We start from the raw sequence: 14,482 nt of genomic DNA, 5'->3' as shown, positions 1-14,482 counted from the left end.
TTTGCAAGGTGCTGAAGCCACCATGAACGCCTTGCACAACGTAGACGACCCGGAGGGTTTGAATGTACTCGGCTTAAGTAATATCCCAATGGGGATGAGCCATACTTCCCGACCCAAGTTGGCTCTTTCTTTTCAGTCTTTTCAGCTCTAATTCGCATCCCGTCCTCATTTCTGCCCATCCAAATCGTTATAATGGACTTTGAGAAGCCGCAGAGGACGACGCGGCGCTCCTTGGGTTACCAGGTCTCTCACATATACAGTCTGCCACGGTGCCACCTGGTCCATCGACAAAGAAAGCAACGAAAAGAAGTATGAGTGATAGTTTCGTGTACAGACCAACAGAATTTCGAGCTAAGAAATCCCTACACATGCTAGCTGCGCTTCACGAAGCGCCCTGCCTGATGCCAAAAGAGCGTATCCTCCGTCTCGCCCTCCTTCCCCCACGTTTCCTGGATCGCCCAGAGGCTTCCGCCCTCACCTTCGCATGATAATCTTCTCTTGCCATCGTTTCCTGCTCCTCCCTTACTATCGTCATCCGCATCCGACGCATCTCTGTCCCCCGCCTGCGACGCATCCACATCCCCAGCCTCAGCTATCCACAAGTGCGTCGGCTGGTCCAACCGGCACCCATCGAACGGCACCCGCCACACGGGCGCCCAAAACCGCTGCCACCACGCCACATCCGCGCGGTGGCTCAGGACGTGCTCATAAAACAGGAATGTGCCGCCGGGCGCGAGGAGACCGTGCACAAGGGCGCGGATGGTTGCGCGGGGATTGGGAATGGAGCAGAGGGTAAGGACGGAGATGATGGTGTCGGCGCAGGGGCCAGCTAGGTTGGCGTGAGGTGCATTGGTATCTGCAGAGCGCTCGTCCGTGTCCGCAGCTTTATTGGATCGGAGCGCCGCGCATATGGCTGCTACGTCTTCAATGCCGCAGCCGAGGACGACGAGAGAGCCATCGTCTTCGCTGAAGCCGGCGCTTGCTGCCGTGCGTCGGATGTAGTCGTGCATGGCGAGGTTGGGCTCGACCGCGACATACTTCGTGACCTTGTTGCGGTCTAGGTATAATGCGGAGACGCCGTGTCCTATAGGCATTTCATCGTCAGCATTTCCCACTCGCGTAACCGATGGTAAGTAGATGAGAGATGATTCGGCAGTGGAAGGCGTAGATGACAACCAAAAGCCCATACTAACCTGCCCCCGCATCGACTACCACACCTTTCGCATACGGCCGAATCAGCTTCTCCTTCTCCGCTCGCGAGTTCTGGTCTGTCCCGGGGCCATACTGCTCCCAGATTCTTGCCATGAAGAACCTGGAGACCCTGGAGGGGTGAAGCAATAGACGGGGATTTTTGAGAACGGCGAGGAGCGTCGGCTTGAAACCGATTGTTATGGCCAGCCATAGGTCGGTGAGCATGCCCCAGATTGCTGAGAACTTCATGGTAAACGGTGAGCGGGTGGGACGTGAAGCAACGTAAGAATTGCTAGAAGGGCGAAGGGGCTCTCGTAGCAATGGATCCTCAAGTACAAGCAGTGCTCAGAGTCAAAGCATATAGCGAAGGCGGTTCCATTCCGAGGAGATGGTGGTTGGAAGCAAGTACGAATAACCTTTTTGGGATGAAACGAAAATCAGCTCGTCATCGGCGCCGGCGCTGCGGCCATCGTTCTCGACGTTCTTGCTTCTTACTTCCACGTCGCCCGCGGTCTCACCCATCCTGATGGGTCTCAAGCTCGGAGACCGAGAGGGCTCCGGCTCCCACTTGCCAGCGGGAGTGCTGGTTCTTGCCGGCGTGTCGACTGTGGTCGCCGTGGTGGTCTCGGCATTCTCGATATATCTGCATCTGAAGAACTACAGGAAACCAGCACTCCAGAGGTGCGTTCCAGACGTGTCTACACTAGCGCATATCTGAGCAATACGTGTCTTCAGGATGGTTGTCCGAATCATGGTTATGATACCCATCTACGCGGTTGCGTCCCTCATCTCCCTCTTCTCCCTCGAAGCTGCCTTCTTCATCGACGCTATTAGGGATGTATACGAGGTGCGCTCTACACCCATGCCCTCACCAGAACGCTGACTGGGGACAGGCATTTGTCATCTACTGCTTCTTCGTGCTGCTCCTCGTTTACCTCGGTGGCGAGCGCTCCTTGCTCATCATGATGCACGGCCGGCCCCCGAAGGCGCCCCCCTTCCCCGCGAACATCTTCACGAGGGAGATCGACGTCAGCGACCCGTACACCTTCCTCTTTCTCAAGCGGGGGATCATGCGTGCGTCTTTCGAACCACCGCCCTACCTCCCCTCCCTGACCCCACCCTAGAATACGTCTATGTCAAACCCATCCTCGCCACCGCTACGCTCATCCTCAAGGCCTGCAACAAGTACAATGACGGCGACCTACGCGCCAACTCCGGCTACCTCTACGTCTCCGTCGTGTACAACGTCAGCATCTGCCTCGCGCTCTACTGCCTCGCCATCTTCTGGCTGTGCGTCAACGACGATCTGAAGCCGTTCCGCCCGGTGCCAAAGTTTCTCTGCGTCAAGGGCATCCTCTTCTTCTCCTTCTGGCAGTCGCTCGCCATCTCCATCCTCGTCGCGGCGGGCGCGATCGCGCGCCTTGGGCCATACACGGATGCGGAGCGGATATCCCTCGGGCTGTCGGACACGCTGATCTGCATCGAGATGCCGTTCTTTGCAATCGCGCACTGGTACGCCTTCTCCTTCACGGACTTCGTGGACGAAACGAAGGCGTTCGTGGCCCGCATGCCCTTCTACTACGCCTTACGCGACGCATTCGGCATCAAGGATGTTGTCGAGGATTTCAAGACGACGATGCGTGGAGAGGGTATGGACTACCGCGAATTCGAGCCCTCGGAGGGCTTCATACATCAAGGTCTCGGCCGCGAGCGACGTATTCGCGCAGGGCTGCGCTACAGCAAGGGCGGCAAGCGCAAGTACTGGTTGCCTCGCCCAGCATCTGCGCGGGATGACAACCCAGTCACGCGCGGTATCCACCGCGCCCTGGACAATGAGGACGCGCACGCGCCTCTCCTCGCCTCTGAAGCTGCCGACGTTGTGCACGCAGCCCCAGACATGCGCCGAGACGCAGACGAAGACGTGTGGACGTCTGCGCGCGTTGCTGAGGAGGGCTTCGAGCTCCCGTTCGGCGACGTTGATGATGCGGACGAGCAGTTGTATGACCACTGCCGGCACTACATCTTCGGGGACTACAACTACCCGTGCGTGGATGTCAGCAGCGAGGCCGCGCGGCGGATGATGTGGCACGAGGAGGAGCGCGTGCTGCGGGATGAGCGTGGCGCGTGGTACTCGCCGCTCACCGGCGCGCGGGGCGTCGCTGCGCTGGGTCAGCGCGAGGGCCCGGTGTGGCAAGGGTACGGCGCGGTGGGGACGACTACGCCGACGCAGCGACGAGCTCAGCCGGACTTCGATGAGCAACACGATGCGAAGAACCCGCATCGGCGGTACGTCGACTTCGAGGCGGACAAGGCGGAGACGGGAGACCAGGGCGAGGTAAAGCTTCATTGGACGCGGCTGCAGCGGGAGGGCGCACGCCCGTCGTCACCATCGCAGACTCGGGGCAGCCCTGGCGTACGCTCGCCACCCACGCTTCGGACACAATCCTCGACCGGAAGCAGCGGCTCGGGGCAGAGGCGCTCTGAAGAGACTCTACGACGTAGCCTCGACATTCAGCGCAGAAGCTCCGGCACCCCGCGCCGGAGCCACGACACCCCGCGGGACAGCCCCAAGCAGCCGACCAGTAGCCCTCTGCCGCCTGACGCCGTCGACCTCGTCGTCGAGACCGACGAAGACCGTGGCGGGCTGCAGCGGGTGTACCGCCGTGGGCTCGACGACGGACGCGGCGAGGTCGAAGTTGACGACCCGGGGTGGGCGAGCCCGTCAGCGAGGATAGAAGTTGGCGAAGAGGTGCGGGAGGCGGTGGAAGACCGGGAGGGCGTGTCGCGCGGGGGGAGGGATAGTCCGCCGACGCCCGGGTCGCCAAGGCTGATGAGTCCGCCGAGTGTGGCGGTCGAGCCCATTGCGCGGACGACGACGCCACCACGATTCGTGGTAGATCCTTTCGAGGACCACGAAGATAACCCATGGGCATGAGGCGTCTCATCGCTACTGCAGGGCGTCGGGCCCTCGTTGGCGGACTGGAGGTTGCGCCTTGAATAGACGATGGCGCGAGCGGACTTTCCTCGTTGTTCTCATTGCTGTGCGCGTGCTACTTTATTCATGATAACTGCTCACGACGATGGCGCTCATGTGTAGCTATTTATCTAGGCTATTTCCTTCGTGTATCAGGCTTGTCTATTCGAATGAACATCAATCACGGGATAACGCGTACGCCCGCTCCCGACATGAGACTGACCAGTACAGTGGGCGAACTGGGACCTTCGACGAATGTCTGCACGCTGATTACACTCCTGCGGAGCTACAGGAGAACGTCAGTGCCTTCGAATACCATGGTCGTCGTGCTTACCTACCTAACATCAAGTGTGACCATTGCGATCGCATACTACCTTTCGGCTCTTATCCCTTCTTCCTTGGACAAAACGCCGTCCGCTGATCAGCAGCTCCCGAATTCGCTCCTCCGACAAATAACCTCGAGGGAAAATCGACCATCGCTCGGTAGGTCGGTGGGCTGTCTCGCTAAGTAGTCGATTGATGGTTTCGAAGGAGTCCACCTCGAAGCCACCCGGGCCGTGGTAGCACAAAAAGCCTACAATCGGAGCGTGCGCGAAATGTATGGCGGCGTGCAAGGTGATATGAATTAAGCCCTTTGCCCTGATGTGGACCAGTGTACTGACGAAGTCGCCCTCGAGTGCAGGATATTGTCGCTCGTCTGCTCTCGACATATAGACGACCCACGTCCATGTGAGATGGTGAGGGCGTTGTGTGCCGAGATCGGGGCATTCGCCGACAGGTTCGCTGCTGATGTACGCAAAGCCGGTGCGAGCCATCAGTGGGAACTCAGGCTGCTCATCCACGCGGAACGGCGACTCTACGGGAAGGGAGACAAGGTAGTCTTTGACCGAAGAGTGCGCCAGGCGTACGACACCATCGCAGACGAACAGAAATGTCGAACCGACGAGGGAGATCACCGCCGCATCCTGGCCCAAAGCCTCAGACGAATCGTACACCGGCATGTCCGAGTCGTTCGCATAACGGAAGAGAAGGAGTTGCTGAAGCTCAGCCGGAGACAGCGGCTCTGCGGTGTGTATAACCCATTTAAGTAGACGAACGACATCTTCTCGAAATGCCGGTATGATGGAGTTGAGGCCCTTCTGGTAAAGAGAAACGAGCGCGTCCGGGACGTTATTGAGGTGACTCTGCACGTAGCGACTCGTCGGCACGGTCAGTCCGGCGAGACTTTGAGCGAGGGACGTTATCCAGCGGAAGCTGAAACGATTTAGCCGCCAATGAAAATACGGAATGTGTGCATCCTCTACCTTCCATCAGCTCTGCAGCATAGAACCTCGCGAATGTCAGTGTGATGCGAGATACGAGCGAGCTTTCCGCCTGGCCTGAGAAGGCTGTCTACTAGGGTCGTGATGTCCTCGTTCACGACATCTTGATCCATGGCGACTCGTGCATCGCAGAAGGCCGCCAGCTCGTCACAAGGGCGCGCCGCGGTTCTGCAAGAGATCAGCAAGGCGACGTTGTCCCGCTTATGCAGCTCCTTCAGGTAGTCCACGATGTGGTCCTCGTCCCCAGACAACGTTTCCTCTAACGCATCGACGACTACTACGATGCGCTTGTCGCTCGCGAGGTCTAGCATCTCTTTGAGCGTGCTCCTGATCTCTGCCATCGGGGCCTGAGAGACTCCGCACGCGTTTTTCGTCCATAGCTTTCTAAGTCTGCTTGAGCACGCGTCATGGCTCAGCATGAGCTGACACGCGAGTGACGAAAGAAGAGCGCGCAAGCTCAGAGCCTGCCCGCCGCTCTTGGGCTTGAAAAAGTGAGAAAGCACCAGACGCTCAACTGTATCGAGCGAAGTGCGGTTTTGGCGTAGTTCTTGGATCGCAGCTGAGCTGTGGTGGGGGACTTTAAATACGATGAAGCCGTTTCCAAGCGTCGATAACACCTACATGACGGTGCTTTTCCCACAGCCGGCTGCCCATGCATCAGACAACAGCAGTAGGGGCTTTTCCGAACGTCGCTTACCTTTCCCGTGCAGAAGAAGGGCCTTCTTTGTACCTCCTTTCATTGCCATGAACATGTCTCCATGGAGAAACCATAAGCACGTGTATGCAGCACGCCGTTCCAGTAGCGTGTTCACTACAATAGAGGGATCTTTGTAGTGTAGCCAGGACAGGATCGCACTAATCATATCGCGCGCTGACACAGTATGATGAGCGAGACGAACGAGATGTGTCGTGGGCGAGACCTTACTTGTGACTTTCCGCACAATATCTTCTATTCCTGCCAATACATCCTGCGTATCCAGTTGTGCGTGTCTCGTACCTTCGATCCATCAGCAAGCGAAGCATTGACTTGGGTTTCACGAACCGGTAATACTCTCCGCGAGCACAGTCATCATCCGCGTCGCCGTCTTGAGCGTCAGTGCAGACACAATATGATTGTGGCTCGTTGCGACCTTCGCCAAGTTGCTCAACGCCGAGGATACGTCCGAATTTGACTGGCCAAAAGTCTTCAGCCATTCCACTGCAAATAGGTCAAATTCCGGTTACGCAATCACCGCTCCGCCAAAGCTCACCGATGTGACCGCTTTTCTGCAGCTGTGTGATGCGGCCAAGGACTACCATCACATGAGAAAGCAACCCGACGGAGGCCTCGCGAATTTCAGGAGTCATGTCGCAGTCCGCGACGATACCAATGACACGCAAATTATATTCGATAGTCTCAAACGCAAATCCTGCTGCTTCGTATTGTTCGTGCACCTCGATCGCCCCCTGGGCAGACACGTTAGCAACAACCTCTGGCTCTAAGAATGCTGCGATATCCGGACCTTTACTAGCACGCCCAAGGCAGCGAAGACAGCCTTTCCCGGAGGACATGCCTGTTGCAATCACGCTCAGTACGTTCCGACCTGCTTCAGGGAGAAAGAGAAGCACCGATGCTACCACATCGCCAACCGTATCAGATAGGCTTTCCACGATATTGGCGACCTTCAAGAGTTTCCCGCGAACATGCTGCGCACTGGATCGCCGACGTATGTTCTGGAAATCGCGCTGCTTCCTGTCGATGAAGTCGAAAATCGCGCCCTTCGATATGAGGAGCTCTTCGGAAGCCGAAAGGTCGAAGTCGATGCCAGTGTCTTGCTTGTAAACGTTCAGCGCTTGGGCCCAGAGACCTGACATTGTGTCTTCATCGGCCGCAAGGGACCGTCTATCGACTGAGGAGCTATCAGTATGAGGTGACCGACTTGCAGAAAATATCACTCACCTCGTACGGACACCTCGTTCCGCTGACCTTCACCGGGTATGTGTGTCCGTCGAGACCACCACCTAGCCCAACTGGAAGGAGCGGTTGATCCGGCTGCACGAAGACGGAATATACCAGTGGGTTTTGGCTTAAGCACATCGGGGGTGTTCAAGGATGAAGTTTGGTTCGATCGATGGCGATCAGGAATGAGAGAGGATACGCTTATACGAAAGTGCATTGTCGCCGAAATGAGATAGTCGTAGGCGTATGATCCGCCCGGGGACACGACAGAAGGCGACTCGAGGTCCAACTATCAAAAGAGAAGATTGCCGAAGGTTGTGCAGGCCAAGAGCGCCCACGACGTCGAAAGGGGCAGATCAGAGACGAGGAAGCCGCGTGCACAAGAAGCCTCTTCACTTCTCACGCTGACGGCGGGACCGTCCCTTCCGGTATCGCCGCACAATATCACGAGCAAGGAATTCTACCGAAAAATGCGTTTACGAGCTGCTGTTCTCTCCGGACAATAACAGGCAAGTGACAATCAGAGTATACGCCGCTGTTGTCTCGCGCCCGAGAACCGGCTGTCGATCCCTTTGACTTGCCCTTTGATGAGGAGTACTTACCGACCGACCACGACGATCAGAGGTTGAAAGAAGCACAACAAAAACAATCCTTTGGCTTCCTTGTACTTGTAGGCGCTTGAAGCAGCGGAACGTATGCCAACGCGATGGAAGTGAAAGACAAGCATATGACCAAAAGGAGAAGTGGTCCATGCTTGCACGGGACTTGCCGTCAAACCGGCATACTGATCTCGGCATGGAAATGTCCGAAGGCGCCTTCAGTCTTGCAGTCGCACTCACAGCACCTGTTTTGTTGATCCATCCGCCCAGCCCAACCTCTTCCCTTACGCCAAAACCTCAATCCTAACGCGATAGTAACTGCTATCTGAGGTCTCATGCCCGATCCTTTGCCATCGCCCCCATCGCGGCGCCGTTGGTATCAGCGCCTTCGTCGGCGTATCTCTCCTTTGCCTTCCTCAGAAGGTGCTCAGCCCCATCGGTTCAATATGCGGCGCTTTCTATCCAGGCTTGAACGGACGCGCGATCCTGATTGCACTCCCCCGAACTCACCTAGCCGACATTCGTCTCCTACGTGCGTATTCCTAACACGATCACTCTCGTAGTCTGAACGATTGCATGAGACAGGGCGCCGAAGCCATCAGAGATAGACCACGCATTGTTACCATCACGACCACGCCTCTTATTACTCGATTACGAATATCCTGTCGTTCCCGGGCAACAGCCGTGTCCAGATGAACCCATCGAAACTTGGTATGCTGCTCTTGCACGATACGAGAGAGATACAGGCACTGCTCTCTCTATATCTTGTACCAGAGCGACGGATGTTCTCAGCCGTGTCGATCATAAGGAGGCGTACTTGGAACGGTTCGGTGCAGGCAGTGCTACACGCATGATGGACATTCTCGTAACGATTGTGCAAGCTGTGTCATGTCTGAGCGAGATGGTAGACAACACAGAGATATCGGTGAGATCCACGACAAGCAATGCCTACCGTGACTCACATCGATTCAGGCGCCTCATTTGCGTGCAATAACCTTTGATTCAGTCGCAAACTATGTCGAGGTATATCTATCTCTCGGTGGTTGCTCCAAATCTTACTTATATACTGCGGCAGATATCCACCAAGACGCTGGAAGCATTCGAGGGTGGCTGCATCGCATTATACGTTTTGGCAGACTGTTTCAGGCTAAAAACCATCCGAAAGCTCAGCATGATCCGTGCCTATAATCCCGCTGTATGCGATGCTTCGATTCGTTCGCTATCACAGATAGTCATCTTCTTTGGTTCATTGACAAAACTACAAATGAAGGGCACTATGTGTGAGTACGAGCTCGCTGCTACGATACTCATCCGCTGAGTCACCTCTCTAGTGATGTGGGCAAAGACCGCGAAAGAAAACAATTCAACCGTATCGCCAACTATCGATGATCTGTTTAGCCTCTCATGGAGGCTGACCGAGGTTGGCCGCTTGAGCGTCGTCCTGGTGGTAAAGCAGCTGGTGACCATGCTCGTCAACAGCATCACTCGTACGTCTAATCTCGCATATATCCAGCAGCCCTTTGACCCTACCGTATTAGATGAAGCTGAACCGTTCAGTCAGAGCTGTCTCACGCTCATCACGCGACTTGCGTACGAGAGATATGGTACAGTAAATTCATGTATCTTCACTCGCTTCATTCATTCATTCTCTTAAGATAACGCCGAGCTTGAAGAAAACGGGGACCAGCCGAGGAGAAGGGAAGCGCTAGAGCGTATCCAGGATACTTTGTTATCGCAGATGAATGATCGCGCGTACGATGCTGGTGATTGTTCAAACCTCACCCGCGAATGGAGGAACTTATGGTAATCTGTAGCTGTCGGAGACATCTTTCGCTGGCTTGAAATCCCAAACTCTTCGACAAAGCTGAATACCTTGGTTGAAAATCGCGCGGGAGGGACTGGATCCTGGTTCCTCGATGGCGAGCCTTTCAACGCCTTCCGCCGTGGAAATACTCCACCCCTGATGCTCCAGGGACACGGTGAGACGTCGTGCAACGCATGCCCTTGTACACCTCATTGACGTCTCCTCTAGCAGGCTGTGGAAAGTCCACCATTATGTAGGCTTTTATTAACAGCCTACCGCTTCCACACGGCGTCTGATAAGTTACTATCACAGGATCGCTGCCAGCAGAGATCTGCAAGCACGCCATTACGCATCTGCCGATGGCTCTAGCGCCTTCGTCCTCACTCATATGTTCGATGCGACGGCGACGCACTCCCGTAACCTACAGGCACTCGTCTCCTCTTTGTTGTGCCAAATCGTGCTCAAGCTGGATGAAAAGGCAACGGTGCTGAAGGAACTACGCGCGTTTTATGGGTCATCAACACCGGATTTCTCGGTTATGTCCGCGATGCTCAGGTCAATCGCCACTAGCCTCAACAGAAAAAGGATTTTCGTGGTAGTCGACGCGTTGGACGAGGCCGATGATGAAGGAATCTACCCTTTTCTTCGGGAGCTGGCGTTGTGGCCCAATGTTTCCCTTCTGGTATCAGATCGAACAGAGCGCACCGTCAGCAGTGACGTCGACGAGATGTTTGCCTTCAAGGTGATCATGAAGCAGGGGCTAGTACACATGGACATCGCGAAGTATCTTGACGAAGCTTTAGCCTCTGGCGGCGCCCTCGGAGCGGTGCGAAACACCGACATGGTAAAAGCAGTCCTTGGGGGCACGGGCCACGGGAAGTAAGGCCCTTTCTCAGGCCGTTGTGGTGTTATTACTGAGTAATATTTTCAGTTTCCAATGGGTGTCGCTCATGGTCCACGAGCTTATACGAGTGCGTAACATACCGGTACTGGTGGACCGCAGCCTCCGTGAAGTCCCAAGATCACTCGAAGATATATACAGAAAACGCTTGGCGGCGATGTCTCCTTCTGTGCGCGACGATACTCGACGCCTTCTCGCATGGTTCATCCTTTCCATTGTCCCTTTGTCTCCCGATGACGTTGCGTGTCTCATGGCTTTCGATTATTCTGGTTACATGCCCGTCTACGACGGATCGCTCCAGCCTGTGGACCCGGGCGACGCCATATCTTCTTTAGGCTCTGCGTTCGTCTCTGTCAACAACGGTGTGATTCAGATAGCCCATAACTCAGCAAGGACATACCTTCTCTCCCTGCCACCAGCATCGCCTTTCCATATAGACATCAAGAACAAGTACTGCGATATGGCCCGTACTGGTCTTGCCTACATCGTGGATCGCGCATCCCATGGCGACGACTGGCGCCGGCAAAGGTCCCATCATCTGGCGTGGACCTGGGTCGTGTACGTGGTGTTGGCGGGTGACGATGCATACGGCGACCTCGCAGGGGATATCGCACGTAGTCTTCGCGGTCTCAGAGATCGTGAGCCACTGCACATGGCCCTTCGCGTTGCGGCAGGAACGGGATATGTGCCGCTCGTGAAGATGCTCACTGAAACGCTCGGAGCGGATGTCAACAGCCCAGATGAAGTCAGCGGAGACACCGCCCTTCACATTGCAGCACGGAAGGGTCACACGGGCCTCGTCGACTTGCTTCTTGTGTCTGGCGCGGATACCGAACTACGCGACAAAGACGGACGGACAGCAGCCCATCTTGCGTCGGAGAACAGTCACCGTGATGTTGTTTCCCGGCTTCTCGACAGTGGCGCATTTGTGGATCCTCACGATGACGCCGGTTATACGCCCCTCCATAATGCGATCCGAAAGGGGTCCCTAAACATCGCTAAGCTGCTTGCGAATTACGGGATGGACCTGGAGGCTTCCATTTTTGGCGGGTATTCCCCTCTTCAACTGGACGACTCCAGCTCCAGCGAGGGGGCCATCTACCTGCCGCTCGGCAAAGGTGCGCGCAAAAACATCCGCGATGATGCCAGTCGTACGGCACTTGAACTTGGGGCCGAGAAGAGACACCTGGGCATAATCAGGCTGCTCGTAAATCGTGGAGCAGAAGTAGACGCTCGCACCGCAGATGGTCGGACTCCTCTGCACCTCGCCGTGCGCAATTCTGAAGACGATGTGGTCCGTCTACTTCTCGAATTCGGCGCAGATGCAGCGGCTCGCGATGCTGACGGCGTGACCTTGCTGGACGTCGTCGATGAGGAGATGAAGACCTCGGAGGACCCTGCAAGGTGGCAAAGCATCCGCGCCATGTTGGTTGGAGCCGGAGCGAGGGACGACGACGTTTGTTCGGTCGAAAGGAAGCAAACGCGGAGGTCTCGTCTCAAGCAGGCAGCTGGGGTACGGTGTAATGATTGAACACACACCACAGCCACTAACCGTCTAACAGATTTGCGCGAGAGCGATGAGGAATGCAGTTGTAGGGGTCGCGATCAGGCAGGCGTCGAGGGCGAGCGTGAGGCTGAGTCATGTGGATAGCGCGTCGAACGAGTAGGTTCAGATCAAACAGAAAAATCGTATTTATGGAACATCGATACGGTACTGCAGTGCCTGGATATGGGGTTCGATGGTGGCATAAACTCTTGGAGCTAGTATAGCGGGGCAGGATGCGGTCAAGGACCGCCGTCATTCGTGCGATCTGCGAGGTCAACGCGGACCTGCGACGTCGGCGAGGGTGAGCGAGACTCGATACGGCAGAGGAAGACATACAGCTTGTGGGGAACCGCCGGCCAAGCAGGCATTCGCGAATGCGAATCACGCGGGGTAGACGCACATGCGCGTATCGAGAGCTTTCTGACAAGCCCGCCACCTTCAGTGCGCCAGGGGGAAGGAGACCGCTAGGGAAGCACCGCTCGTCGTACGGCTTCACGTCTTAACGGGAAGGCTTTGGTTCGTGCCATAGCGTCGACATCGAGGACAAAACTGCAAGCTCGGTGAGACAAGAAGAGCTTCAAGCATTGGGCACGCACAAGACCTCGCATCCCCGTGTGCCTGCGCGCGCTGACGATCCTCCAGCCGTCTCCGCGCGTTAACGATAAAGAATTATGGGTAAGCTTCAAGGTCGCGCGCGGTGTCCATTGCACGACTGCTGCACTGGGGAAGTCGATGTTGACTGGGTACAACAACTCGGATGGATTTGAGATCGTCGAACCGACTCTGTACTGCTTTGCGACGGAGAGCTGAAGGCTTGCCCGGTCTGTATCATACAGTACTGCGAGGTTCTTCTAATCATAGCTAGCTTCTGTCGGGTATATCCTGGTCAGAAAGGCGCACGAAGAGGGAGACCCCAAACGCACCGTGATCCCGCTCTATGACCATCCCGATCCCATGTCAAGTCAGCTCAGTACGTGCGATGGGTGTCTGTCAGTCACCACGGACACGCGTCGGGCCTTCAGCCTTCGCCATGTTTGCTCGAGGTGACTGCTAGTCGATCGGCGAACGCAACAGCACGCGAGTTGAGGTCATAAGTTTATGAATTGTTATGATACCGAGGCACAAGCCAGCTAGATGCAAAGCTCCGAGAGAAAAAGAAAGCGAAGGATCGAAAAGAGGGGATTCTGGTGAAGGACATGATGGTCGGGAACACAGCGAGAATACGACTACATCACGGACGGTCTGTTACCCATCACGTCGCAGGTCACGGTTCGAACCTAGAATGGCCCTCCGTTTCCTGACACCCACCTTCATGACCAGTTATTCAGCCAGCAAGCTGTCTTGTAGATTGGCGCACGACCATATATGAGCATCTACTGTAGCTGGCTGCAACCGTGCGCAAATGCGCCAGGGAAACGCGTTTTGGGGTGACGAGTCCTTCTATATAATGGGGCATAAGGCAAGCAGAATGAGTTGGTACCTAGAGAGAAAAACAAACAGAGTCAAGGAAAATGTACCGTCTATTACACTTCACGCGGGGCGTAGTCATGAATGTGAGTACAGGTGTGCAACTTACATCCGCCCATATCAGGAAAGACGAAGTCCTTGACTCCTTATCATAAACCCTGACGACTTGCTTCGCCACAGGGCACGGCACCTCCGTTGTCTACCTAGATCGCGCTGCAGTCACGAAGTATGTCTCCGTCGAGCCCAGCGCCGCTATGCACGGCCGCATCCGACGGACAACCAAGAATTCCGGCTTCGCATACCAGGACGGCTCCTTGATCATAATGGGCTGCAGAATCGAGGACATCGCCGCGATACGTGGGGCGCTCCGAGGGAATGGCCCCTGCCCAAATATGCTCATCTCTGTCCTCGCGCTGTGCTCCGTCCCTAGCTCCCGGGTGACCATCCGCGCGCTGTTGCGCGACCCGCTTGAGCCTGTAGGCACGCTGCTTTCGCACGAGCATGTGCTGAGTCACCGGCTGGATGTCGCTTGGTGGCATTTCGGTCATCTCGCGGCGCGAAAGGAGGTACGCCAGTCGTTCTTCACTCAATCTCCAGTACACTGACACCTTTGAAGAGACGTCATCGGGCCGTAGTGGCTGTCGAACTCGTGCGGCAGCGACGCGCGTTCGCAAGGGGAACACCGACGCTGCCCCTTGCTGACATGACCGCAGCTTCACAAGTTCCTGAATCGACGGGG

General features: G+C 56.0%; 7 protein-coding genes across 7 annotated transcripts; 4 read left to right on the top strand and 3 right to left on the bottom strand.

The window, feature by feature from the left end:
- Positions 1–371: 371 nt before the first annotated feature.
- Positions 372–1,305, bottom strand: SCHCODRAFT_0237989 (uncharacterized protein; the record flags this gene model as incomplete). Its single annotated transcript, XM_003027008.1, has 2 exons — positions 372–1,084; positions 1,194–1,305. 2 exons carry the CDS (start codon positions 1,303–1,305, stop codon positions 372–374), a joined length of 825 nt encoding a protein of 274 aa, XP_003027054.1.
- A 412-nt stretch (positions 1,306–1,717) lies between these two features.
- On the top strand, positions 1,718–3,268 carry SCHCODRAFT_02460848 (DUF300-domain-containing protein; the record flags this gene model as incomplete). Its single annotated transcript, XM_003027186.2, has 5 exons — positions 1,718–1,872; positions 1,927–2,038; positions 2,085–2,265; positions 2,316–3,112; positions 3,185–3,268. Coding segments are annotated over 5 exons (1,329 nt in total), but the record flags the coding sequence as incomplete, so codon positions are not given.
- Positions 3,269–3,407: 139 nt separating this feature from the next.
- Positions 3,408–4,136, bottom strand: SCHCODRAFT_02592294 (uncharacterized protein; the record flags this gene model as incomplete). The annotated part of the gene is made up of 1 exon (XM_003027007.2): positions 3,408–4,136. The coding sequence occupies one exon, from the start codon at positions 4,134–4,136 to the stop codon at positions 3,408–3,410; it is 729 nt and encodes a 242-aa protein (XP_003027053.2).
- A 210-nt stretch (positions 4,137–4,346) lies between these two features.
- On the bottom strand, positions 4,347–7,564 carry SCHCODRAFT_02672893 (uncharacterized protein; the record flags this gene model as incomplete). Its single annotated transcript, XM_003027006.1, has 9 exons — positions 4,347–4,451; positions 4,828–5,419; positions 5,470–6,064; positions 6,185–6,298; positions 6,413–6,484; positions 6,530–6,685; positions 6,738–6,933; positions 7,096–7,376; positions 7,438–7,564. 9 exons carry the CDS (start codon positions 7,562–7,564, stop codon positions 4,347–4,349), a joined length of 2,238 nt encoding a protein of 745 aa, XP_003027052.1.
- Positions 7,565–8,239: 675 nt separating this feature from the next.
- SCHCODRAFT_02106268 (uncharacterized protein) lies at positions 8,240–9,139 on the top strand. The gene is made up of 3 exons (XM_050341816.1): positions 8,240–8,557; positions 8,611–9,048; positions 9,101–9,139. The coding sequence occupies exons 1-2, from the start codon at positions 8,361–8,363 to the stop codon at positions 9,017–9,019; spliced, it is 606 nt and encodes a 201-aa protein (XP_050197362.1). The 5' UTR covers positions 8,240–8,360; the 3' UTR covers positions 9,020–9,048; positions 9,101–9,139.
- A 2,594-nt stretch (positions 9,140–11,733) lies between these two features.
- On the top strand, positions 11,734–12,183 carry SCHCODRAFT_02461096 (ankyrin; the record flags this gene model as incomplete). Its single annotated transcript, XM_050342614.1, has 1 exon — positions 11,734–12,183. A coding segment is annotated over one exon (450 nt), but the record flags the coding sequence as incomplete, so codon positions are not given.
- Positions 12,184–13,901: 1,718 nt separating this feature from the next.
- SCHCODRAFT_02518833 (uncharacterized protein) lies at positions 13,902–14,348 on the top strand (the record flags this gene model as incomplete). The annotated part of the gene is made up of 1 exon (XM_050343405.1): positions 13,902–14,348. A coding segment is annotated over one exon (447 nt), but the record flags the coding sequence as incomplete, so codon positions are not given.
- Between the last annotated feature and the right edge of the window lie 134 nt (positions 14,349–14,482).

This window comes from Schizophyllum commune (assembly GCF_000143185.2).
Source record: "Schizophyllum commune H4-8 unplaced genomic scaffold SCHCOscaffold_14, whole genome shotgun sequence".
Classification (NCBI taxonomy): Eukaryota; Fungi; Basidiomycota; class Agaricomycetes; order Agaricales; family Schizophyllaceae; genus Schizophyllum; species Schizophyllum commune.
The sequence above is the reverse complement of the archived record's forward strand: the minus strand, read 5'-3'. Positions and strand labels throughout refer to the sequence as shown.